The sequence below is a fragment of the Polyodon spathula genome, chromosome 21 (genome assembly GCF_017654505.1).
Source record: "Polyodon spathula isolate WHYD16114869_AA chromosome 21, ASM1765450v1, whole genome shotgun sequence".
Lineage (NCBI taxonomy): Eukaryota > Metazoa > Chordata > Actinopteri > Acipenseriformes > Polyodontidae > Polyodon > Polyodon spathula.
In genome coordinates, this window is record NC_054554.1 from 2,451,251 (window position 1) to 2,478,814 (window position 27,564).

Genomic DNA, 27,564 nt, shown 5'->3' on the forward strand with positions numbered 1-27,564 from the left:
TAAAATGTGCTCTTGAGTCTGAAAACGACAGCCCGGTGAGGCAATTACGCGAATCTATTTTTACACAATCCTGGAGCCCTGATTAGCATGATCGCCTGATTTATTTCCCCAAAGTGCAGTGCAGCTAATTGCATGCATTTCTGAATCGTTCTATGAGCTACACTTGCGACCAGCGCTCCGGATAAGGTTTTGGGTCTGGGAGTAATTTAACCTCTAATTTTAACACTGAGAGTAAAATGTATTTTCAGGAGGTAAAATGCAACATTGCCTTGAAGTCACGAGTAATCTTGATTTAAATACTGTACAAGCTTTACTGGTAATGGGGTAGGTTTTAAAAAAGAGCCTTCCATTTGAACTATTACTTTGAACTACAGTACAAACACGTGTGTGTTCTAATTATATTTTAACATTAAATTCTGAAACTCAGTGAACATGTTAATACGTCAATATAAAGCCATAAGGACAAATAAAATAAGGAAACGGATTACAGTACTCTACTATCTGTAGAGTGTTTGAATATCACTTAAAACATTCTCAACACTTAAACGTAGAAGAATATGTTAAAGTAATGCCAAGACTGCCCCCCTATGGAAATAAAGTGCAACCTCAACAGGACAGTAGCTGTTTCTTCCATTTGTTACCTCTTGCTAGCAGCCGTTTCTGGTCACATTAAACATTAACATGTATAAAGGGATATTTGTAAATTCACACAAGGTCATGAGGAAAGCATAGTTTGGTTGTGTTATTCAGTGCAGTTGTGATAACTGATCTGAAGAGCTTTTTCACAGTTGATCTAATAAACAATATCAAATCAGTTAGGTGACGTGATCTTACTAAAACATGCTCTGCATTCTTCTGTAAAGGCCATCTGGAAATGTGCAGGTGCAAGCAGCGCTTTGGGTAAAACACAGGTTTGGATGTACACAGAAGAAAAGGAAGGGTCTGGTTCTGAAGACATGAAACAGAGGCTACATAATACTGTACCACATGCCTCATTCTTCACAATCACACTGGAAACCCACACAGCACAGAAGCATTCAGAACAATGCTGTCAAATGTGTTGCTAATACATGCAGAGCGAATATGCCTACTGATGCAACTTTGACTGCTTATACTATAAAGCTCATTGATTCGTTTAATAAAGTTGGTGCTTATGTAACATTTCTAGCTTCTTTCTAAAGTGAGTAAAAACGCATGCTAACCTTCAGAACATTTCTAACCACAGCAATAAACCTGTAAATAAAATCTGTGCTCAGATATTTGTGAGTGTACATGCCAAGGAGTGCCGTATGTACCTGGGTGAAGAGGTCACTTTAATATGTGCTAGTGTGATATACAGTAACTGGATGTGTCCGACCTCTCATACAGTAACATGCAGTACTGTACATGAGCATTGCACATGCATGCAAGGTGCACAATGTAGTCTGATGTTTAAAGACAAACACAAAAAATCATGCATGTATCATTTTAATTTTGCTTTTTGCTGTTGTGCTCCTCTGTACTCTATCAGGCAGGTTGAAACATTGGATTCTCAGTCTGAATTGAAAACATACTGTTTCGAATGTGCTTGTATGTAATTGGTTGTAGCTGGAGTGTATGGTACATGGGAGCACCGTGGTTTTGTTTTTATCTTTGTACAGCACTCTGGGATGCCATGGCCTGAAGGGTGCTATATATAAAAATAAATTTGTATTGTGATTTGTATCATTTTAAAAGCAGTCTCTCTGTTTGTTGCAGAAAGTGCTCTGCTGGAGGATGGCAGGTCCACATTTTCTTTTGAAGGGAGACTCTAGTAATGTCAGTGTGATTGACAGAGCTGCAAGGCCTGTCTAGTCTCCCTGTCTGCCCCTGTGACATACTGCTCTGGTGCTGCCTCAGCCCGCCAGCTCACAGTCACATTACATTACTCTATACGCCTTGCTGCTGAGAGGCCAAGCTGTAACTGAACTAGAAGCAGGGCAATCGTGTCTTGTCTGTTTGAGGATTCTCAGTGCTGTTTACAGACTGACCTGCTTCAGTCCAAATGTGTGTCTGATTCCTCTGTGTGCTTTGTTAACTGTTTTAAATACAGCTGCCCACTGCAGCAGGAGGACTTGGCAACCAGCACCATTAATAAGCTTGCTTTCCTTTTTTTTCACTGTAAGGCTGTCTTTAATTACAGAAAGTCAAAGATTGGTCCCGCAGTTTGTTTCTCCACCAATCAGAAGTGAGTTTTGTATAATAGGCGGTTGTTATGGAGAGAGTCAATTTTCAGCCCCGCCACAATTGGTGAGGCGAGACGTTAAAAACAACAATTAAAAATGCAGGCCTGGGCTGGTTTAGGATGCAGAATCTGGGAAGAAAACCTAGACGGTTTCTCTTTGGGGGGTTTTAAAGTAAATTTAGAATAATCAATAGCTCTTCCAAAAGACAGCTAAGAGTAAGCGTCTTGTATAGAAGGTGTCATCTACGTCTCTGGACAGAAGTCGGTTTAGAAGAATGGCATCATATTATGTAGGAAGAGTATTTCACTATATACATGACTGGCAGAAAGTAGCACTGCTAAACTGGGGTGTGAATGCTGTGGACATTTTTCATCATGTTTCGCATTGAAAACTGTCAGAATGCATCACTAGGAAGGTTCAGTTTGAATAGCCAAGATCTTAAGCGCAAGGCATTGCTGTGAGCAGTACTCACAACACCCTCAAGACAGACAGATTTAACAAGTTCACAGGATTGAGCCGCTAAGATTGATTAGCTTGTATCCTGGCTCCAACCATAAACAGAATGACTGTGTTACCGCATGGTAAACCCCAATATGCAGTGTTTATTTCGGAACCCCACTACTTCCCCCCACCCCCCAGCTACAGAGTTCCACTTGAGAAAATGAGAGTCAATTTTAATAAACTTGACAATGGAATTATCATTCAGATGGATTATCAAATGTCATTTTATTCGATATTCATTCTTAACTTAGCTTTGTGCAATGCAGGCATGTCAGAACTTCTTCCAAGCATTCCAGATGGTGCAACTGCACATTCAAAATCATTGCTACATTGTTTAAAAAAAAATAAAAAAAAAACAGAAGAAAAAATGTACAATTGGGACTGCGTGGGGCAGAATCGAGAATTAGCCTTGCATTTAAAAAAAAAACCCAGAAAATCTGGTTTCTGTACTGTCGCTATCCTACTGAACACGATTTGAAAAGACACAGAGCCTGACTTCTGAGTGTGCTATCAAAAGCAGCAGTGCTACAGTAAATGGGCCCACAACAATGTTCATTTATTATAAGCCTTGTGTGTGGGTTGGTAAAGCGGGCATGCGCCATGTGGCATTGCTTATTCAATATGCCTTCCCAGGACACTAAATGCCAGGACCATAAACTGAGCACAAGTTAGATGAATCAGGAACCAATACTGCAATGTATTATAGTAGTAATATTATTGATGTCTCCTATCAGATGGATAGACCCCCTCCTTGGGGGTTGAGTGGATTTCGCTAGTCTCCAACCCCCAAAATAGATCCCACCCAATCTCAAACCTTAAGTCAAAATTGATTACTAGGTTACTGAACACAGCAATCGTCCCTATCCTGACAGGAATGTGCACAGCATGTGTCCCAGTGTTGCTAGCAGCTGGTTATATTTTAATCTTATGTGTTTTTAATGCTCTTTAGGAAATCGAATACAGAGTTATGTAGAAATGTTTTAAAGGCTGGCATGATGTGACAGCAGCAAACCAGGGTGCACATGTATTTCTCCTATTACTGTAAGATTTCGTGCAGCTGTTTCATCACGTCACAGTCTCTGTTTTAATCCCGGGATTTGCAATACGCATATGGGTATTTTTAATTGATGCAACTATAAGACCAAACGACTGCATTAAAAGTCTCGCCCCAGCAAAACGCCCAGTCTGCACTTACAGAACGAGCTGCTGTTATGAATGGATTCTAGAGCTAATTAGCTCGCTTTGAACGCGTGCGTGCACACTGTTCTCTGCGGGTCCCTCTCCAGCACGCCTGCGCAGTGTGTGGGTCGTGCTGTCAGTTGTGTATTTCGGGGATGGGGGGGGGAAGGGTGTGCGTGCAGTCGAAGCTGGGAGTTACACTAAAGTAGCCAGGAAGTAAGTTCGAGTTTCCTTTTTTTGTTGCCGACGAGAAAAAGAAAAGCGGAGCCGCTCGCTGTGTAGACGGGAACACACGTTGAAATCTGGGTTAGCCTAGAGAAGGAAGGAAACGGTTTGAAAGGACTGAGAGCCTTGGAGAATATACACAAGGATCACTAGCAGGGCTGGACTGCATTGCCGTGCAGTTCACTCATCCTCAATCACACACACACACCAGAGAATACCTGCGCAAAACCGGGGGGGAGAGCGACGAAAAGGCAGACCGGGTCCTCGACTGGGAGTGCTGTTGCTTTTAAAAAAAAAAAAAAACAAGACATAAAAAAAGGTTACGAAAGATGCCACGGGTCGTCCCCGATCAGAGAAGCAAATTTGAGAACGAGGAGTTCTTCAGGAAACTGAGCAGAGAGTGTGAGGTGAGCAAAGTGCTGCTGGCGTCTCGATCGGGAAGCGGGGCGAGTTTGGTGAGAAGCCGGGGTTACCACGCAAGCAGGGTACAGCGCTGGTTAGGTGGGACAGGGTAGAGACAAAGTGTTTACGAGAAGGGAACAAGATAGTTCTCCGGGGCTGCATTCAGAGGCATGCTTTCGCTGCTTTTTTTGTTGTGAACTTCCTGTTCTGTTCCGAGTTGTGTAATGCAGAAGAATGCAGCCTGCTTTATTTTTCTGAGAATAGGGGATCGTTGACATGAATTTGTTTGCAGTTTTTTGTTGGGCTGTTTTCATGCACAACTTAATCAAAAAGTCTTGACTGATTTGTGAAACGCTGTTTAATAAAGAAAGTGTGTGCGTGAAACTGAAGTGAACTTGATGGCTATTCATATTTCAAACACCGCAATGTGTATACTTGTTTGCATTATTATTATTATTATTATTATTATTATTATTATTATTATTATTATTATTATTATTATTATCACATCACAATCATTACTTTTACAGATCAAATATACGGGATTCAGAGATCGCCCACACGAAGAGAGGCAAGCTAGATTTCAAAATGCGTGTCGGGACGGCCGTTCGGAGATAGTAAGTATTCACATCTCAGTCTTACTGGCGTGAACACGGATCAGAGAGCTTTGCTGGAAATTATCTTGAAATATATGAAATGCGTCTTAATTAAACAGCGTGCGCATTTTCTAAATGTATATTGACACCGATACCGTTAGTCAAAAGCATTACAGATCTGGGTTAATTGTGCATTGTACACTATGACAGCAACATGCATTTAATCGGACTTCATCCCCCGATTTGATTCATCACTTTCAGGTACAGGGGGCACATGTGCCCCACACATAAAATTATGTAGCTTTCATATTTCTGCAATGAGGTGCAGGAAACAGCGTTTAAAATGTAATGCAGATTCCTCCCGGTGAAACTCGAGTCCCTCTCAAATGTATTTTAAAAAGAAACCCTTTCAGCAATCAATTCCTTGAGTGCCCCAAGGGGCTAACCCCAGGTCTGTTCTTGTACGCATTATTCAAGGGTACAGAAGAGTAGTGGAGTAGCCTTTAAATACCTGAGGTGAAATACAATGTAATAAATATCTTTCTCTTCCTCAAGACTTTACGGGAGAACAGTGCCTGAACTGGCTGCTGCTCTAGTGCAGTACAAATATACCGTTTGCTCTATAGAAGTATGTGCCTGCTCTGTTAACAGAGCCAGGTTGCATTATTGTGCTCTCAAAAAAAAAAAAATCTGCCCAGGTAGTATTGTTTAAAAAGTCAATATGGCCTTGGGTAGTGCAGTCCTAAACCATGCTGTGTGCTTGAGAGATGAGAGTGTACATTGAAAATCAGTTTCTTGAATATCTGAAGTACAGAAGGCTCTCTGATCCCGAACTGAGCAATGGGAACCGCGCTGCTCACACAGTGCAATGCACGCCCGACAGGCGCTGTGTAGAAACCAATACTTCAGTGTGATGAGCATGCAAAACATTGCCAGCCATTCTCTCTCTTTTTAATTTTTTTTTTATTCAAATGTCTACTACTTATGAAAAACCTGAAACAAAGATTGGACAAGGCATTTTCTAGTATGGTAAGAATCACTGTTTAAAAACACTGATGTATGCTGGATGTGGATTTGACTACTGTACATTGTAAAGAAGGAAAAGCCCAATCAAAACTTGTACAAATTCATATCTTTGAAACAATCAGAACACAAGCGGTATTTGTCATTTGACACATTACATTTAGACTTCCCTTTTGCAGATAACAAAATTACAGTAAGATATCATCATAATTTAGTTCAGGAGAAAATTAAAACAAGGTAATAAATGTTCCAAGAAATTACAATTGGCACTCAATGGGTTAGTATTGTATTTGTGTGTGTGTGTGTGTGTGTGTTTGAATTGTTTTTATTTGCAGTGTTTCTGATGTCCTCTCCAGTGTAGAATTGAGATTACTGTAGATACCTTGCCTACAAAGGTCCTGCATTGCAGTCGACAAAGTGACACACCTTGCTTATCGTATCTTTTATATAATCTGGGCTAACTCAACAATAAATAGACATGTAACCTCTGTTTACTTAGTTGGTATTCCTTTATATAGTCTGAGGGGGAGAAAGATGGTCATACAGAACAGCTCACAGCCAGCGGGAGCACGGCAGTCACAATACAATATCTTCATCATATAATAAGTAATCGTTCCCCATGCATCGCTGCCTCACTGATATTGCAATGTGAAACCCAGATAACCCACAAGAACACTTTGTTCTGAAGCAGTCCGGTAAGAACAGAGAGAGCAGCCCAGTCATGGCTTTGTGCGTATAAAGAGGAGTACTTGTAAAGAACATTAACGTTTTCTGCAGATGTTCCAGCCTGGGTTTCAGATTGCTGTTATTAATGTCAGCAGAAGGACTCGTTTAGAATAAAATGTAGATTTTTGATGCAGTATCGTGTGTCCCACACAGCCAATTGCGAGAGTTGGTAAAGTAGAATCAGATGTTTGTAACTTAATACTTGAAAAGAAAATGATGACTTTGTGTATTTTGTATTTGTTTTTTGGTCTGCCTAATGCTGCCAGGCTCAGGGCTCGCACACTGATGTAAAAAATGAATGACTACTGACTGCATAATTTATGTAAAGCCCAGCTTCTGATCCTGTTTGTATTGATTTTTTTCTAAAAGGCTTTTGTGGCGACAGGAACCAATCTGTCTTTGCAGTTTTTTCCTGCAAACTTGCACGGGGAACAGAGGCAAACGCCAACCAGAGAATATGTGGATTTCGAGCGAGAGACCAGCAAGGTAAAAAAATGATGGTATTATATTTTTTTCAAGAAATGTTACACGATATCCCCTGGGCTATATTCTGAAATCTCTGTATTCCCCAAATTGTCATTAGCACAGTATTTTCAGCAAAGAAAAAAAAAACATGTTACCAATCTACAATTAAATGTACTGAAATGTTTCATTTTGTAAGTTTCCAAAAGATGTTCTTTATTTTTTTTTTAATTCATTTTACTAATGGTTATTTTGTTAGCCCCCCTACCCCCCCCCCCCCCCCCAGCACCACAAAAAAATTGCTAATGACTATTTTAAATAAATGACTAACCTTGTATCTCTTTTGTGTGGTTATGTTGGGAGATGCATTTAAGTGTAATCTTTAAAAATAATGCTTAACAATTTTTAAAACATTATGTGTTATATCAATCCTCAAAGTGTATACTTGTTGACAGTTTAGGTAACTCATTCTGAACTCTTTCATTGATGTGCTGATTTCAAAACAATTGCGTACCAATCAATGGCAATACACTTGAGTGTTTTCACAGCCGATTGGAAGAATATTTTCTGTCATTATTACTGCCTTACTGTTGTACCGAGTCCATAAACAGACTTCTGATTGGTCCTCAATTGTAAACGCGAGGGAAGGACAGCTTTTCTTGTTGTGGAATCAAGGCATTAATGAATGAATGGATTTACTCAATACCTGCCGATAAAGGCGATTCTTGGTGTCTGCACACGCCAGTGCAAAACTGTATGTGATGTTCAGGCTTCCAGTAGCTGGTGAAGGTCTTTCTACAACATCCAGTGCAATGTTGTGTTTATGAATGTGTCCGATGCTTCAGCAGACAAGCAGGGCTTCTTGGAAGTTTCTTTCTGTTCATTTCTTCTGAGCGAGATTGTAGCTGACTGCAGGAAAGCAGCAGAACTTTGCCATGGCTTGTTAAGATGCTCGGAGTCGGAGGAGGATGATTGAAGAATGAATCAATGGACCTTTGCCCTGAAGCTAACCAATTATCTCAGCCTATTAATTATTTAGAGGATTACTACTGTAAAATGTCAGAGTATAATGCAGTCCAAGGATTAACTAGTGCATTTAAAGGAGATCATATGGTAATGCTAACAGGGAATTCTCAAGCCAACAAATTTAAAAGATTTGAATACTTACCGTGTTGGGCGTGAACCTTTGGCATTGTATGTAAGAACAATGTTTTATATTCAGTGCTGCACCTGAACATATATCTCACTTTTCTATTGGCACCCAAATGTGCCCCTATAGTAGAAGCAAAGTATAGGGTCAGTGTCACCAAAGGCTAATACAAGTCAGCTGCGTTAGTGGTAAAAGTTGTATTAACCCTATTGGTGCTTCCTGTTCTGGGCTAGCTCTAATCCAGACTCTGTGCCTCCCGTTCAGGGCTAGCTCTAACCCGGTCTCGGTTCCTCCCGTTTAGGGCTAGCTCTAACCCGTCTCGGTTCCTCCCGTTCAGGGCTAGCTCTAACCCGGTCTCGGTTCCTCCCGTTCAGGGCTAGCTCTAACCCGGTCTCGGTTCCTCCCGTTCAGGGCTAGCTCTAACCCGGTCTCGGTTCCTCCCGTTCAGGGCTAGCTCTAACCCGGTCTCGGTTCCTCCCGTTCAGGGCTAGCTCTAACCCGTCTCGGTTCCTCCCGTTCAGGGCTAGCTCTAACCCGTCTCGGTTCCTCCCGTTCAGGGCTAGCTCTAACCCGGTCTCGGTGCCTCCCGTTCAGGGCTAGCTCTAACCCGGTCTCGGTTCCTCCCGTTCAGGGCTAGCTCTAACCCGGTCTCGGTTCCTCCCGTTCAGGGCTAGCTCTAACCCTGTCTCCGATGATGTTTCATTCCCGTTGGAATCAGATCTTGGAGCCAGATAAAAATGGACTGGCGTCCAAGGCAGGAAATTGGCCGTTTGCACCGGCCTCGGTTACGGGCGTGACTTTTCACCCTCCCTTTACGAACAGATGATAATCATGATGGATTCAGAAGCTGCCTGGTGCCGACAGCTTTGTGGTGAGTAATAGCTGTGGTAGGAGCTCCGTTTTCATTCTACGATTTCCAGGAGCAGCCTGTTAATTCTTCGAATGTGAGCCTGTTACAGGAATCTAAACAGGCGCTGTATATATTCCACTGTTGCAGGTCTCAGTCGTACGTCATTTCTAATTGGATTCTGATCATGCTTCTTGATGTGTGTATCTTGTGTTTGCTTGCAGAGTTCTTACTGACACTTTCTTAAAGAGACCGGTTCACTGTATCCCTGATAAGTTTCCTGTCTATATTTCATAATGAATGAATATATGTTATGGCTGGGCAACTACTTGAACTCCATAGAGTTCACACAAACTGTTTTTTAAAATTTCGAAAAATGTTAATAAAAAATCATAACCGACAGGGATATTTTTCCAGTGCAAATAAAACGTACTCATGCCTTCTGAGGCCAGTCAGATTCCTAGATGTGTCAGGAGATGGTAAAATCGTTTTTAAAATTGGCCGGAATGTGTTAGAACACTATTGCCTCAGACCCATGCCTCTCTTGAATCACTGGAATATTCTCTAGACGGTTTTTAATAATGTGAGGGCAAAGACAGGTGAATCATACATGAAACTGAATTCATTGCACTTGTAAAGTGCCATTTCTCCCCGGGGAGTCCTTTCACAAATGGAGTTGAAGGTGTTGAAGTGTTACAGCTGTTAAACTAGATCTCTTGCCATTCATGATGCCAGTAACTTTATACTGTATAATGTAAATACGCTGCACAGGGAGACATGCATTATGTTGGTAACATACGTTAATGTAGGGATTTGTGAGAGGATGTATATATTGGATACAGCCCTATAACATGACTTCTAACCGGCAACTTGAAATTGTAGTAGGTTTAGCATGTTTATAGATAACAGCTTATAACGGATCCTTAAACTAAAGCAGTACCCGCGCATGTGCGTTCCAATAAAACGTAGAGCCATTAAATTACCTTACGTGTTGTAGCAAAACTTTGTGTTGCCATACACTTGTATTATTTCTAATAATATAGCATCAAGGATAATCACATAGCTCTTAATAGAATAAATGACAGCATGGTTATAGACTGGTTCATGATCTCTGGTGTTACAGGGATATAATGGAGTGTAGTTACAGGCCCCTTTTTCATCAGCAATGCAACTCTGTTATAAAACACATTATGAAATGGGAGCCGTCCTTCTCCCCACACGGCTGTCTCTGCTGAGTGGACAGGTTTGCTCATCTTCCAGATTACGATCCTGATGGCAGTGTTATTATTATAGATTTTTTTTTTTTTTTAAATATATAGATTTTTGTTTTCTTTTTTTGGGACTGAGCTGAGAAAATGAAATTTCTTAATGCTAATGCTGCAAACAGCCAGATCAATATCAAGGATGAAGTGCACATGGAGTACGCAGCCAGATTGATTGTAAAATGAGATCTGAAGCAAGCAGAAAATGCATCTCTTATTACTCTTTCTTGGGTTGAGACTCCTTGCTAGTGTTATTGTTCAAGGCAGCAGTTTCTCTATTCCCCATAGGGGAGACTGACGTCTGTGTGTAAAGTAAATTATTATACAGTATATACCTGCGAAAGTAACATGACCCATTCAAATACAGCAACCGATTTACATACACAGTATGTAAATATCCGCCTGTATGTGTTTTGTGCAACTAGCCATTGTACTGTATTCAGTCAATAAAATATACACACAAAGGCGACTCGCTGGATGTTAAGAATGTCACCCATAGCAATTAAATGCGTGCCTTTTTGAATTGTGCATCTTAATTTTGCATTCTTCAGCTCAACAAAAATAATTGAGGACTGAAAGGGCGTTTCAAATATTCATTGGGCGTATTTGGAGTGGGGGCTTTGGCCTTGTGCAGACAGAAATTGTCCAATCAATTTTGTACTAGCCAGAAACCAGGCTTTTGGGGGGAGGGTATCGCTGCTAAAGCATTGAAGCCGCTGATCGTTAGCTGGTTTTGTTACAAGGTCAGTATCGTGTTACTGAGGCTTTACACACTAGAAGCAGAAGTGTCCTGGCATTGTAATGTCTACCTACAACGTTCATTTCATGGTGTTCTCAATTTACCGTCAGCCACCTTTTATGGTCAAGATGACTCTGTGCAGGCAAACGAAGCGAGTGATGTGTTGATGGTTGATTACAGGGCTCTGCTGCGCTCACGAGACGCTTCTGTTCCTTTGTGTCACGCCAGGTGCTCTGCAGCAGCGTGGACAATAGCAGCCAGAATTGAGAGCCTGAAAGCCGCCCTTTGATTAAACAAGTCTATTTGTGCTGTAATTACCAGGAAAGAAAGATAATAAGCCAAAGGTGGCTGTTTACCTTGTTAAAAGTAAAAAAAACAAAACAAAAAAAAAACCTCCCTGTTCAATCCGTCCGATTTTGATTGAATAAATTGATAAATCTGTCATCACCCACAGGGGTATTATTTTTAATCAATCAATGACACATTCACTGCGCTTTCAAGGTCTGCAGTTTTTGTTAACACATTGAAATCGAGGCTTGCATTGAACTGCAGAGCCCCCCCCCATTTGCTTCTAAAACGAATACAACTACAGTATTTTAATGTTGCAGCAAAACAACTCAGCTCTAATCGATATCTTGTACCTGCAAGCGGACGCTTTTCCTGGAAACAATAACTTCAAAATAACTTCAGAACTAGACACCAGACAAAGCTTTAGTGTTGCAAAGGCTTCCCGTAACTAAGAAGAGTCCCCCTGCAGACATCATTAGGCTGGTTCAGGCTGGCAGCTGGCTAGTCTAGTCTACATTCTATTTACTAATGTGTTTGACTACATAGTGTTATTGCAGGTAGGGCAGTGTCAAGATAATTGGTGGGCCTGTGCAAGCTGCCTGTTAAGTCAGTGAAGTTGTTTCGTAACTTGAAAGTATGTTTTTAGTTTTGCAGTAAAAAGCTTGGAAAGCCCTCCCTGTCGTGCTGGATCATATAATCAGCACTGCTTTCTCATTCTTGGAACAGGAGGATTTTTTATGTATTTATATCTTTTTAAATCCTGATTACTGAACTGTATATCTATTTCTCTACTGTAGGTTTGGGTGGGGGGGTCCCCAATGCTTGCTGGATCGTTGAACACTCCCCCACCTTCTCGTGCAGACGTTCTGCTGACCAGTGTGTGGATTGCATTGTGCATGGCTGCTGATGCAGGGACAGGTGTGAGAGGCATGATCAGGGATAGCTGGTGTCATTGTAGCAGGCAGACAGGAGCTTGTGTGTGTGGAAGAATGGGCATATTCACAGAGCTCAGTCAGGGCAGATGAGTCAGTGCTGATCCGGTAGTGCTGGAATGTGATTTCTTAAGGAACATTTTGAATAATGCAACCCTCGACTCGTGTGGGGGTCCTGTGTCTGTCGCCGTGGGGATTGTGGTGTCTGGTGTCACAGTCTGCTGATTCACGAGCGCGTGGGAGGCCGATGCAGCAGATCCCTTTGCAAGGGGTTACACACAGAGGAAATGAAACGGTCCAGTTACACTTTGCTTTTGCCAAACTCATGTAGAGAGAGAGCATCGGAGGATGTGAACAACATGCGCCGCACCGCCAAACCGAATGGATTTTCTAACGCTCGTTCAGTTGTCTTCTCAAGAACAAAGGTGCTTTGCAGTTGCACTACAACATCTTCATTGATCAGCTGTGCCTAAAACTGTAGATGGCATGACGATGATAACGTATTAATCAACCTCAGCACCAAGATTAATCTGCTGACCCACTGAAGCAGGGTGGAAGAATTCGTCTCATTGCTGCGTGTGCTCCAGTGGTACTAGTACCCTCGTTGCGTCTTTTCTGGGACTTTTTGTATATACTATAGCAGTACGTTTAAAAATGGTATGCAGCCTTAATTACTGTGCTTACCTTTTTTGAAAAAAAATGTTAAGAACTAGTTTCGGCTAGAGGTGAAAGGTATGAGAGGTGAGTGAGTGAAGAAAGACACTGAATAGCTCAGTCTCTCGGGATCACTAATAGATACACAAGGAAGCTGACAGGCACGTGTGAAGCAGCCCCAGGCTTCTTCTGATGACACCGCAGAGCAGAACAAAGCAAAATGGGCAGCTTTTCAAATGGTTGTCTTCCCTTGGAGCGTTGACAGTAGAGTGTAAAGTCCAGTTTTTGGTGGTTTCAGGCACCCCACTCCCTGATATGGTGTCTGCATCACAACTGGTACTGCTATAATTGTCACCTTAGCTGCCAAGGATGTGCATGTGGATGAGAAAGCAGCTACATTTCTCAAAATGTCTTGAAATTGTCTTCCAGTTTCCTAATCTGATTTGAGTAATAATCTGATGCATTGCATATACTTTAATGTTCGAAAGCAAGAAGCTAAAATGTGTGGACTCTTACAAAACTAAGAATGAAAACATGCACTTGCATAATATTATAAATACAGTCATAATATAGAATGTGTGTGTTTGTTTTGTACACTCGATCAATTTTGAGGCTGCAAATTTAAAGCCAGAGTTCTGTGAACTCGGGGCTTGTGAGAGGGAGGGGAGTGAGAGCGCTTTCACTGCAGAGGAGGAAGCCTGTGGTTTAACGGTTTCTGTAGTCGATTTTCCTTCCTGCTTGAGCTGAAAGCTCTCTCTTCTGTTACGCGGATGCAGGAAATTGTACCAGCATGGCTAATTCTGTGCCCGGTGTGCCGCTCTGAACCCGCAGGCTGCGCTGTGTAAGCGTGGAGCCTCGCTGGGAGCAGCTGGGCTGGAATGATCACCTTGTCCTGCAATGTTTTCCAGTGTCAATACCACAGTACAGACTTGTGGGATTTGTGGAAGTAAAGCAAGCAATCAATCCGCTGATGTTTGTGCTGCTCTGACTGGTCTAGCACCGGAAGACCAAAGTTTTAAATGGGGCTCCTGTCTGATGCCTGGTGTAATAAAAAAAAATAAAAAATTAAATAAGTAAACACGAGTGCAGTGAAAAAAAGTCCAGTTAAAGGAATGTCAAATAAACCAGTGTGCAAATCCTTAACTGGGACTGCATGATAATACAAATATTTATGTTTGATATTTTTGGAACCAAGTATGTTTCATTAGGGGACATGGCTTGAATGTCATTGAATATGTAGACCTGTTTAACCTTTATCCGGGTTAGTTAGCATGTCTACTTTCTTTGTATATTAATGTTTCATTACAGTTAAATGATGTACCCTGTTGATTAGTCTTTAGTGTACTCTACTGCAGTTTTACAGCTGCTTGAATTGAATGAGCTGAGTTTATCCAGGGCCAGAGTTCTGGGAGCAGTTTCACAAAGCACTGCCAAACTTTAGTGGAAATACACAAGTCTACATGATTAAAAGAGAAATGGGTTATTTTCTTTTATTTATTTATTTAGTTATTTATTCTTTTGGAAGTAAATTGGATTTAGCAGACTGCTTAGTGAAACTCGCCCCTGGTTATTAGGATCTACAGTGGGAGTCCCTCTGAAAGAATGCTGTGTTTTTATTATTATTTTGAGTACAGTAGTAACAGGATGTATGTTTGTTTTATTTTATTGTTGTTTTATTTTTTTCTTTCCAAGGGTAAAACAATTGAAACACATTCATCTTGAAAAACTGTCTTTTGGTGTAGTTTCTATGACAAGCCCTGCATCAGTAAATAAAGCAGGGTGGTATTACAATAGAGAGTCTAGCCAATTCATTAACAGCCAAGTTGAGTCTTGCCTGCATTCCTGTCACGTCCTGCAGGGATCGTGTTATTCCAGTGTCTATTTATACCCAGGCACTGTGATGTACTGTGCAGACCCTTGTGTAACACAAATCGGCTACTTAAGGCTCTTTTACTGTTAATACCAAAACTAATATAATGTATATTCCCCAAAATAATAAAGGAGCTGGGAATCCAGTGGAACGTACAGGGGATCTCTCTTCTAATCTGCTGCTTACGAACAGATGAACGCTGTTATCGATAAAGTAATACAAGCTTGTGGTTAACAAGTGTTAGTTAGCCAGGTGTCTGCAGTGGACAGCGCTATAGTAACTGGCTAGCTCTGTAGCTGTTGCGATGCTATAGACCAGGGGTGGGCAGCCCTGGTCCTGGGGGGGCCGCTGTCGCTCCTGGTTTTAGTTCCAACTACCTTAAATTACAAATTTAATTGAACCAGTTAAGTACTTAGAAGATTAATTGGTCCAGTTAATTAATTTAGGCTACAGTTGGAACAAAAGCCAGGAGGGACAGCGGGCTACCCCTGCTATAGAGCTCGGTTTGTAGCAATGCGACAGTGCTGTTACAACTCAGGGATGGAAATCAGACTCCTATTGCTTTGCAGCTTTGCCTATTCCAGGTTTTACTATGAGATTGATTAGTCACAGCGTGTCATTATTATTAGACAGCTAGTAAAACCAGCAATAGATCAAACTGCTATGCAGTGGGAGTCTTATTCCCATCCCTGCATTCTGATATAATTCACGTGATCTCTGTACCATGAGTGTCAAAACAGCTGAGTGAAACCTTTTTATATCCAGTTGTGCCCACTGTGTCAGTTTCACTTCTTCTCTCTTACCTATTGAAGTGAACTGTTTCTCAGTCATGCTACAAACTGTCTTGAATTTTTAAAATTCTGAATCCAAAGCACATGACTGACCGACACGTAGCGGAGATCAAGGGGGGCCGAGTCACGTGGGGTTTCAGTTCTTTCTTTATTTATTTATTTTAGTTTTTCGGTTTGTTTTTTCTCTTAAAAGCACGAGCCCATCCTGTTGGCAGCTGATGTGCAATCGCTGCCATGGCAGATGTTGGCTTCAGTTTCAGTCTCGTTAAAGCTGCTGCCAGCGTGTTGTGTTGCACACACATGTGGCTGAGCACGAATGTCTTGTGAAAATAACCACGTTGGAATGACCTGCTATATGAAGTGAAATCACTTTCACAACCACAGCTTTCTACGCACGAGATGCAAAACCCCCACAAAAGTTATTATTATTATTAGAATAAGAGATGTCGACTTGTGCAGTTCGAGCAAAAGCTGGATCGTTTCGTCTGCCCACACTAAAATAATTTTTATATATTTATCGGTATAAAATTTTACTTTTTGTTTTGCGCACATTTCACCTTTTCTCAGATATAGACTAATGTTATGTCTCTTACTTGCTATTTTGTGAATTTTAAGTAGTTAGCGTAACAAACTTGGCAGTTTATTACACCTGACAAACTTTGCGGTAAACTGCAGTTTTTTCCTCTGGTGTATTCCTGTTAATCTGTTATAAATCACAAGAAACAAAGCTTGTACCCATCTACTGGTTGTGTTTATAACTTGTGTGTCAGCCCCTTCACACAGTGAAGCAGAGGCAGTTGCAGATTCCATTTCACTTTTTAGTATTGCCAGCTTTTTCCACATTATTTTTATATTATTTTTATCTCCTCACTGGCGCTCGCTGAGAGAGGCAGGATGAAATGAGCTGCGACTTCCTTCCCTGTCTCCTGCCAGCTGGATCAGCACGGTCTGAAGAGATGATGGTTAAAGGTTTTGCTCTGAACAGTCTAGTTCAGATTCTGAATGGAGGCCTTAAGAAAACTGACTGCTAGTCACAGTCTTCAGAGGGAGAGAGGGAGCAGTGAGTGTAGTTGCTGGTGGAGGCATGGGGGGGAGCTGTGCTGCTTGTATTTTATAATCGGGCGCCTTGGCTGCTCAGCTGACATCCTGGAGGTCTTGGCAGCTGTCCAGGAGGTGTAGAGTAGCTCCAGCAGTGCCTGTCTTGAGCAGGCCTTCCCTGTGCTGTGAGACATGAATGCCAGGCTTTCTCTCGATAAACAGATACTGCTTTCAGTGTCTCTGCAAGTCTCTAATCACAAAGTAATACTTGGGAGATGGTGGGTGTGGAGGAAGGAGAAATCGAAGGCTTTGTTGAAAGTGCGTCTTGCTATCTCCCCCACTATAGCACAGCAATCTCTTCTCTAAAATCCTCTAAAATGTGGTTATCCACAAGAGTCTCGCTGAGTGAGCACAGGCACAAATTATCCCTCCCGTGAATGCCAGGGAGAGAAGAGGCCTCGATCCAAGGCACTTTTCCAGCAGCTGAAATCGTATCTCGCCTCTTCTCTGATTTGCTCTCCCCTCCGAATTTGTCTCCAGATCCACGGACACTGGCGCGGGGCCCGTGTCAAACTGGTACCGGGGCCTGTTCTAGCAGGGATGTTTGTCTACCAGAGGGGCTTTGTGGGCAGGAGGCTTGTTGTGAATGGCATCTTGCACTGAGGAGAAGATTGAAACACTGGAACAAGTGTTTAACATCTGGTTGTCTGGAATTGTGGTCATTCTAAACAGGAGATAGACCAATCTTAACACAGAGAGAATATTCTTTAATAGCTTTTAAAAAATAATCTAAAATCTGAAAGATCCCCATTGCGGTGTAATTCTAATAAAACACGAAGAACCGGGTTGATCATTGAGGGGCATTGCTTTTTCAAGGGGGTGCTGTCCTGAATGAATCGCTTTTATACTGCCTCTGACTCTTGCATAACTCACAGCTGAGGGTATGATTTTGTCACGGAGGTCACATAATCTGTCAATTAAAAAAAAAAAAAAGTCATTGAAATCTTGGAAAAAACATTTTTGTTTTCTTTAAAAAACTTTCTTCTCTTTATTTCCTTTAAAATACAAATCTACGAGTGTGTAAATTGTTTGGTTGCGTATGCACGCAGCAGTAACGTGCAACTATGTTGGTCAGCGAATGAGATACAAGCTAGCATGTAAATCGATGACCAGCTAAAATGCACAAAATTGTGAGTGAAACGTTTCCTGTAAAGACAGAAGAATAAATGCATCGGAGAACAGACATTTACCGACTTAGAGGCTTTCTTTACAACATAAACCTGCTGTTTCAGAATCGTGGAAAACTGTTCAATCCTGGTTCATACAGTACATCTGTTGCAGATGAATGCGACACGTCAGGCGCAGACGGCTATCTGCGCAGGTTCACTGTTTGCTGTACAGGACGCATCATGTCGCAGCCCTTTTGACTGCGCAGTCGCAGCTGCTGTTCTTACTTTAAATACAGACTGCATTTGCGTAATTGGATACATTTACATGTAAGTAGATGTGTTGAGTTTGTACCTCTATACAAGGGGATTAAAAAAATCAAAGGCGACGCATTGTTACATCCCTCCTCACAGCCAACAGAGAACCTGAAAGGGAGAATTTCAAACATTATTCAGAGGGATGCGGGTTTGTGATAGTGAGAGATAATTTAGATATTTCAGAATGACAGGTGAACTGTTTGAGGGACTGTTCAAAGCTTTACGCCTTTCCAAAAAAGACACATCACATGATCGTAATTCTGATTTTTCCAGAAATTCTGTTGGAGTCTGCAGTGTGTACTGTAAGTTTTGTACTCAAGTTTAAACTGGTCTGTAGTCAAAAGAAACAGGCTTTATGGTGTACTTTGTAAAAGCTCTTCTGTACGTTGATGTAGCTAATCCTATATTATTTGAGGAACTTTCTGCAAATTCTGGGGGTTTTTTTGCCACACCTCGCCAGTGAAATGTACTTAAAATGACCGTGACAAAATTGTAGCCTTACTCACAGCACATGTTGCTTCTGTTTTAATTTGGTTTCTATAAATGCTAAGCATATTTTCAGCTCAGATTTGGAAAGTATTTTAGATTGCAGGCTGGATATACAGGGAAGCTTGAGTCTGTATGAGCAAGCTCATCCCTTTTAATGGGATCAGCTAAAATAATGTAGCGTTGGGTCAAACAAGAGGGAGGACTGGGACTTTGTGCTCTGTGTTGAACTTGCCGGCAAATGGGGTTATCATTTCAGTGGGTAGGTCTGTTCATTTTGACTGCTGAAATGCTGTTCTTTTATTGTTGTATGTGTGTGTGTGTGTGTGTATGAGATGTTGCTCCCTGTTATTTTTTGTGACTGCCTCTGCCACCTGTGTGTGTGTGTGTGTGTGCGCGCGCATGCCACCCCCTGCGTGCGTGCTCTGCTGTGTGAATGGTGGAGGATTATGTAAATTAGTTACTATAACCATCCTCATTACCTCCGCTGAGAACCCACGACACGCCACTGCCACAGTACGTATTAAAAATACATGCGCTATCCTTGGAGACCGCAACAGCCTCTCCTCCAGGTAAAAATGGAAGGCAAAGAAAAGTCCTTTCACAGACCTTGTTCCAACATCTGCTATGTAGACCAGCGCGGTTCCTCACACTTTCAGATTAAGGCTGCAAGACCCCCTTGCACTGGAACGGTCCAGTACTGAACTGTGCTGAAACGCTGTATTTAAAGTTGGAGTGGATGAGCCCAATTGTGAATCAAATGCAAGTCCATATTTCCATGGTTGTACTATACATAATTTGCCAAGTTTTAATATGCTTTCCTGTATCTGTTCCTCTGTGAACTATACAGTGCCCTCCATATACTTTGCCATGCTTGTGTTGTGCTTCAGCACACTTTGCTAGATGCTTTTACTTTGGGAAAGTTGTGTCAGAGCCACCCTGTCGTTTCAGTAGAATATATGAGGTACAGTAGTCTATGGCGTGGCAGTAAAATGTGCTCCTAAGAGGACTGTGTTCCAGGTCTTGTTTTACCTTGAGGAAAGCATACCCCTTCTCCTGAAATAACAGTTGTGTGTTTGTCCTTCATTTCCGGTCTCTTGCTCCGAGTTGGGTTACTGTACAGGAATCCACATTTTCCACATCACTTCATGTTTGACACAGTTTTACTTCTTGTATATAAAGCCAATGGTAAACATGAAATAGCACCCGACATCAAGAAGAGCTTGCATTGGATTAGTACTTGGAACTTGGAAAACTCTTGCATTCCGAGTGGAAACGAGTGGTGTACTGCCGTCTGCTGCTTGGTGTTTAAGTGAGGAAAGCCCTGTAATTAAAATAATGTGCTGAAATGTATATCTTTAAGTAGAGGCAAATCAGTTTCTTTCCATGAATATTTGCAGTGTTTATAGGCTCCTTCTGTTGCCAATTATCCACTTCAGTGTCTAAGAAGTTCGTCTTCTGTACTACTTGGAGTTGCTGTTCAGATTTAACCCTTGTTTAAGTGAAAGAAGCATAGTTACTGGGGATTACTGTCCTTCGTTTCAGTTGTTGGAGCTGGGTGGGAGGGTTGAGGGTGGGGTCCTCGTTAACCCTTTACTGTCCTGGGCATGTTCCCATCCCTATTGAATGCCTGTTTTCTCGAATATATTGGACACTGGGCAGCAAAGGGTTACAATGTTTTCCCTTTAACCCTTTCAGTGCTGAATAATTTTTTTGTCGGAGCTGAAGAATGCAAAATTTAAGTTGCATAATTCAAACTGTGTATTGATTTCTACATGAGGACAGAACTCTAAACTCTCAACTCTAAGTTTATTTAGTTTGTTTTTTATATGTGGCGTCTCGATCGCTGGCTGGTTCACGGAGAGCATGTTTGGTGTTGGTGTGTGTTGCAGGTTCACCTCAAGGCCCCCATGATCCTGAACGGGGTCTGTGTGTTCTGGAAGGGCTGGATCGACCTGCAGAGACTGGATGGTATGGGCGTCCTGGAGTTTGATGAAGAAAGAGCACAGGTGAGGTGATACTACACAGGAACCTACCAGCAGCAACCACACTTACAATCTCACTGAGAAAGCATTTGAAACGTTTAAACCACAGCACGTTATATTAAAGCAAAATTCACTATGTTAATATTAGTCTGTTTTTATTAGATTTAATGACTAATCCAGTTGAGAGTGTACTTTCCTTTGCAGTCTTTCGACAGACCTGAAGAGTGCACGAGAAAAGCACTCTCAACTTGATTAGAGCTTCCACCGAACACATACAAACACACATGAAACGTGCTACGGACTGTGGGATAGATGTCTCGGTCTCATCTAGAGAAGAAACTTTGTGATAAACTTGGTCAGGACATTTTGCTATTGAAGATCACAATCTGTTTAACGTCTGTGTTGGCAAGTGTAGAGTAAAATACACCCATTCTGCTTTTAGGACTTAAAATACGCTTTTTACTGTGTGCATCATTATAAAGGCTATGCAAGCAGTAACAGTGGCTGCATTGTGTCTTGGTTTTAGTGAACCTCTGGAATACAGAAATGTCTTTTAATGTGGTGTAATGCATTTGTAATGCAGTTTAATGTGTCTTTCCATGTAGTTGAGAACTCATGTGGAAACCTTCCCCCCCGTTAAATAAATAAATGAAAAGCTAACATACAAACTTTCCTTGAGAATGAAGGATTACCAACAGTAAATTTAAGGAGCCTCTCTCCACCCCTTATTTCTTAACTTCTAACCTCAAGATTAGCTTGTGTGGGGAGAGCTTGAAGAATCAGGGACTCTTAAGAGCAGTGCCTCCAGCCCCCAGCATCTGCACAGAGGGAGGGAGTGCTGCAGGCTGTTTGTACGCTGTGACTAAGCAATGCCTCTTAAAACACTGAAGATCAGGGGGCCAGTTTCGCAAAGCACTTTTAACACTTAGCAGACTGCTAGCTAGCTGTCCTATTTGTACCTGTTTCAAAAAACAGTGTCTTATGATTGAACGGTAAAGACTGCTACTTAGAACTGCTTTGTGAAACAAGGCCCAAGCTTGTTGGTGAACTGCTTTCTCAACCACAAACAATGAAGAGTTTGTATCCATTGCAAAGTCCTATACATTTTTTTTAAAAAACCTACGATGAATAACACTAAACCAGTACACTAATGGGTTCTGATAATGGGGTTAAACATGGAAAAGCTCGACTAATACCAATTTCCAATAGAACTTTTAAAATTAGCGTTCAACCCGACCACAAAAATGGTGTAAAAAATAAATAAATAAATAAAATAGTTATCTAGTGGAGTAGCTATTCAAAATCAAGACACTTCTTAAAAACATGATTCAGTATGCATTTTGTAAAAACAAGTAAAGGTATCTTCTTTTTTTAAGAAATGGAAGTGTGTTCAAGTAAAGATTTAGCATGTTTTGGAGTCCTTCGTGCAGAACTGATGTCTTCTCTGAAGCAACGTGCTCTGCCCCTTGTGTCTGAACAGCAAGAGGATACTGTAGTGCAGCAGGCCTTCGACGAGCAGAGGAGAAGGACTCGAGACTTTGATGACAGAGACCGGTCTCATCGGGAGGACTTGGAGGTAAGGGCAGGCTCTTCGTAGAGAAACACAGACGGCATGCTGACAATAACTTCCACTTTTATCAGAGAGAATTCAGCCGTAAAACTTTGAGGACTCAAGCAGGCAAACCTTTTGGTTAGTGGCTTTGTCAGTGTTCGTTTATGAAAATAGCCATAGCGTTTGTGAAGATAGCCATAGCGTTTGTGAAGGCACTAGCCATAGCGTTTGTGAAGATAATTATGGCATTTGTGAAGATAATTATGGCGTTTTATGAAGACGCTATCCATAGCGTTTGTCTATTTAACTGTTCTTATAAGTTTTAATTTATATGAGAGACTTTGTTTGAGAGACTAAGTGTCCTGCCTGCTGCTGAAAGTGTTAAGTGAATGGGAATGTTTTGTACCGTTTCAGTCCACTTCAGTGAAACTGTGTTTGAGAGATTCTTCACCCCTCCAGTAGTATGTCTTTGTGTGTGTCTTTGTGTATATCCTGTTCCTCTTTCTCAATTCAGATTTAAGCATGAACAAAGTCTGAAAGTCCTAGAACAGCAGTCTGAAATACCTTACACTCACACAAGAGTGTTGTGGGTTACAAATAAATGGAAGCCTTCAACTATATATTTTTTAAAATTCCAACCAGGTCATAAATCTGTATTTTACCCCCTGCTGTGCTTTGGGGTGCACGTGAACGCTAGCCGCTGCCCGGACACTAAGTCTTTAGATCTTTAGTCTGTGGCAATTCATTATTCTGCACACCCGGGCTGCGATACCCGTTTTTAAAAATACAATTCTGTCTTTTTAGGACCTGGTTGGATCAAAAACCTGGACTGTTGATGGCTCTCAAGGATCAGGGTTGGTCTCCTGATTTTTAAATATTTTACCTGCGTAGTTGGAGCTTGGCTCAGCCTCCAGCCTAATCTGATTTGGAATGCTCAGGACACTGACCTTGAGAATATTCAGCACCCTGCTGAGAATTCACACTGCGGTTTTCAGACTGCAGATATGTCCTGGTCTGTATTACTGTGTAAAACCTAGACGATAGGAATGTGTTTATTTGACAGTGCAAAGTGATTTTAAAGCACACACATTCCTAATAAATAATAGATCATTTGCAAACACTTAAAAATGGTGGAGTCAATTCTTGTAAATTCCACTGCAATAGTTGTTACTAATGCTATGGCGTTCCACTTGAATTCATGACGACTCTGAGGCAGTTTACCAAAACAGAAAAAAAAACAATGTAAATGTGTATTAACTAAAAAACATAAGCTTTTCCGATGTCAACCCCATGGAATACTATTGGAATTCCTACAGATTTGTGCCTGTCAGTTGTAACTGAAGCCCAGCAGGGGCCCCTCCTTGCAGATCAATGCACTGTACATTTCATCCTCTGCACACAGCTGGAGCAGATCAGCCAGCCCTTCCCGAGAGCCCTTGTGGTTTCTGAAGCTGATCGTCAGCAATGCCCTGAGTGCGTTTTGAATACGTTTAAAAGAGCTGGCCATATTTGAATTGACTTTAAATGGAGACCAGATTCCCAGCGACAAAGGATCTCAAAGGACCACCCACTCCCGGGGAGGCGCTTGCAATGGTAGCTGGGAAATTTTATCAACAGCTTGGCAACACATGAATTTCATAAAATTGTTTTCTCGCTCTGTCTCTCACTGTCTCGCATGTATCATTTTCTTCTTTTTAACTTGATTGCACCCAGTTTTTCTCCCAAACCACGAATGCTTTTATTTTAAGTCCATTGTATTGTTTTAAAAAGAACAAACAAACTCTATTACAGCTTCTTTTGAACATTTTCAAAAGTACTTTAGAACCAGACTAGGATTGCGCCCTGATGTTTTACTAGACCCTGTATCTGAATGGGTTGGACCCAGACTGGGAGCTGTTTATTCTCTGTGCAAGTGTGCCTTTAAGTTGTGAATTGATCAAGCTGAAGATAAAAATGAAATGATGTAATTCAAAAAGGAACTCCTTTATTGAGTTTGTATGATTACAGGACTGTGTTTTGTACATATTTTTGAAAAATTAGACTTCAAAGTTCAGTCTGTACTTTTAAATGGCGTTAAGATAAGATGGGACCCTGAGCTCCCTCCAGCACTGGAAGGGTTAAACCCTAATCTAGTGTTATAATGCTGGCCACAGCCCGCTTCTCAAATCCACACACACACACTCGCCCAAGGAAACATGATATGCTGCAGCTCACAAGAGACATTCAGCTCATCCAGAAAGAACAATGTCCTATTCCTCTGAGAGAATTGGGCTGGTATTCCTCACTGTCTTACAGACAACACTGTATGAAATAGCCAGAGATTGCTGTGTCTTGGCGGTGGTAGTTACTGTAGATGTTGTTTGATTGGCTGTGATGGCTTTCTGTGCCGAGTTTCTATTTTCTTGCTGCATTTTTCTTTTTTTCTGACTGGTTGCCCATGCTCTAAGTCTCTCAGGTTTTTTTAACAGTTTGTGTTTGAGGCTGAAGTGTTGTAAATACCAATGTCATGTTGATTCCATCTAATACAAACTGTATGATTCAAACAAAACTATCTGATGCAAAGAAATTTCAAATTGCCGAATCACATCGATATCAGGGTCTGCTATTGCATCATATTATATTGCAATAGTATGGGTTTTTTTATTATTACATTATCTGTTTATTTAGACTCATGTTGATGTACAAAATTAATTTTCAAAAGGTAAAATAGTACAATAAAATAAATTGCGATTCCTTTCTGTGATGAAGAACCAAAATATAAAGATAATTGAGTCCTCTGGACTTAATGAATCCGCAAACAGAAAAATGCCTTATTGAACGTTGACCCACTGGGTAAAGCTAAAACCAAGGCGCACCACTGCTCACAGTGTGCCTGGGATTAATAAATAATTAGACTTGATCTGTTTGATTACATTCCCCCATCTGTCAGACCTGATCTGCCCTCTAGTGACTGCCCAGGATGCTGGAATTGCACCACTCAGATCTCCTGACTCAGTTGCACCATCGAGTTACAGGCTGCTGATTGTCTGGCACACAGGGTCATCCTTTAAACACTGCAGCATGACCGGGTGGGAGAGCCTCAGCCCAGACCCTCCCGTACTGTTAGGAAACACCTCTTTGTGCATTGGAAGAAATCAGTAGAAGCTGGAAGTAGTTTTGCAGAGTGGTTTCCACACTCCCCGGATCCTACACAGCCCACCCAGAAAACAAATAAATAAACAGGCACTGCTGAGCTGTGTCAGTCTCACCTGCACCTTTAGCACCCACAGTGCCAGTTCTCATTAGAGGTGGGTAGGCCACTAAATGCTTTCAAGGGTCTTGATGTGATTCTTCTGTGTGATCCACAGCAAAAGTACTAGGAGGCAGCCCTTTATCTTAGTGTCCTATTTGAAATACACCTACATATCTATATATATGTGTGTGTATATGTGTGTGTGTATATATATATATATATATATATATATATATATATATATATATATATATATATATATATATATATTTTTTGAAGATAAACACATGGTCCAGCTCCTGTATAATATTGTCACACAAATGGTACAGTACCTTTACTGTGGGTTCCATTTCCACGATCCAGTTGTGCCCTCTACTGTCCAGCACTGGTTCTGCACTGTTGCTGGTATTCAGCTGCTCTGGGACTTCATAAATCAACAGTTTGAGAGTCCAGTGGCTGCGTCCTGCCAGGATGCCATGTTGTGTGTGGCATTCAGATTTATTATATAAACATACAGGGATGGTAAATGTATACCACAGAGAAACTGAAGTTATGAGACTGCTGAAATTGTCTGCCAGTTGTTCGTTTTGATGAAGCAATTTTCAAACCCCCTATCTATCAGATAGATGATATAGCCATCTGAAATTTGTCAGGTCATGTCCTCTCGAAGCTGATATCAGTTTGTGTTGTACAGCACCCTGTACGATATATATTTGCTACTTTGCTATCTTGGTAACGTGAACCACAAACCTATGCCCTACATACGTTGTTTTACGTGCCTGCATTAACCCACAGGTTTCTATCACTTGTCCTAGACTTCTACACAATATTACATTCTAAAGAGTTTTTTTATTATTCTATTGTACTGTATTGAGTACCTTTTTTTTGTGCTTTCTTTCCTTCAGCAAAAGACGCCTTGATGTTTTTCTCTGTGTTACAGATCTAATTTTCTGTGTTTGTAGGCAAGGCGTCAGCAGGACCCGAGCCCGGGATCCAGCATGGGGAGCGGAGACGACCTCAAACTTCGCTGATCGCTGCTGAGAGCGGTGGGGGTGTGGGGCTGTGTGCGTAGATGTTTACAGGGGACCAAAGTTGAGAGGGGGCTAGAGGGGTTCCGGTAGCCCTTCTCCTGGCCTGTGGCAGGGGAAGTTTCTCTCCTTCTGCCAGGGTTTTGCACTATGTTTGTGTTACAGTACCCACATTACCGATCGCATGCATGTAGCTAGTAGCACCTCTGCGTGTCAGTTTTGTTTCCTATGCAAGCTTATTTTTAATTGTGTGTGTTTAGGTTTTTTTTTTTTAATTGGCACTATTTTTAAATAAGCAAAAAAAAAAAAAAAGTTTCCAGGTCAGGACGTTTTTTTTTTTTTTTTTTTTTTTTTTTTTTTTATATACAGGTCAAATGCTGTCCTGAATTAATGACATGAGTTGTTTGTTTCTCTAAATCCTGGGGAGCCGTGGCTTTCCTATGCGTTGCTTTGCAGGTTATCTGTGTGATTCTGTGCTTCGGCTTTCTGTTCAGGTTGTTTCTCAGTCTTGGTTTTCCAACTTTTCTCATTTTTACTCCGAAAGACCTGTTTTTAAAAGTGACCCCAGCTGCATAAAGCCAAAAAAAGTCTGTGTCTGACAGGGCGTGCTCAACCCTTCAGAACTTCACTGTGTCTGACAGGGCGTGCTCAACCCTTCAGAACTTCACTGTGTCTCACAGGGCGTGCTCAACCCTTCAGAACTTCACTGTGTCTGACAGGGCGTGCTCAACCCTTCAGAACTTCACTGTGTCTGACAGGGCGTGCTCAACCCTTCAGAACTTCACTGTGTCTGACAGGGCGTGCTCAACCCTTCAGAACTTCACTGTGTCTCACAGGGCGTGCTCAACCCTTCAGAACTTCACTGTGTCTGACAGGGCGTGCTCAACCCTTCAGAACTTCACTGTGTC

At 41.6% G+C, this 27,564-nt stretch overlaps 1 protein-coding gene across 2 annotated transcripts; it reads left to right on the forward strand.

The window, feature by feature from the left end:
* The first annotated feature begins 4,040 nt into the window (after positions 1 to 4,040).
* Positions 4,041 to 26,969, forward strand: LOC121296463 (core-binding factor subunit beta). Of its 2 annotated transcripts, XM_041222069.1 has the most exons (7): positions 4,041 to 4,516; positions 5,042 to 5,128; positions 7,226 to 7,342; positions 20,752 to 20,868; positions 22,325 to 22,420; positions 23,201 to 23,250; positions 26,591 to 26,969. In XM_041222069.1, exons 1-7 carry the CDS (start codon positions 4,439 to 4,441, stop codon positions 26,667 to 26,669), a joined length of 624 nt encoding a protein of 207 aa, XP_041078003.1. In that variant the 5' UTR covers positions 4,041 to 4,438; the 3' UTR covers positions 26,670 to 26,969. The 2 variants fall into 2 exon arrangements, with proteins under 2 accessions (XP_041078003.1, XP_041078004.1); XM_041222070.1 differs by lacking the exon at positions 23,201 to 23,250.
* The last annotated feature ends 595 nt before the right edge of the window (positions 26,970 to 27,564 follow it).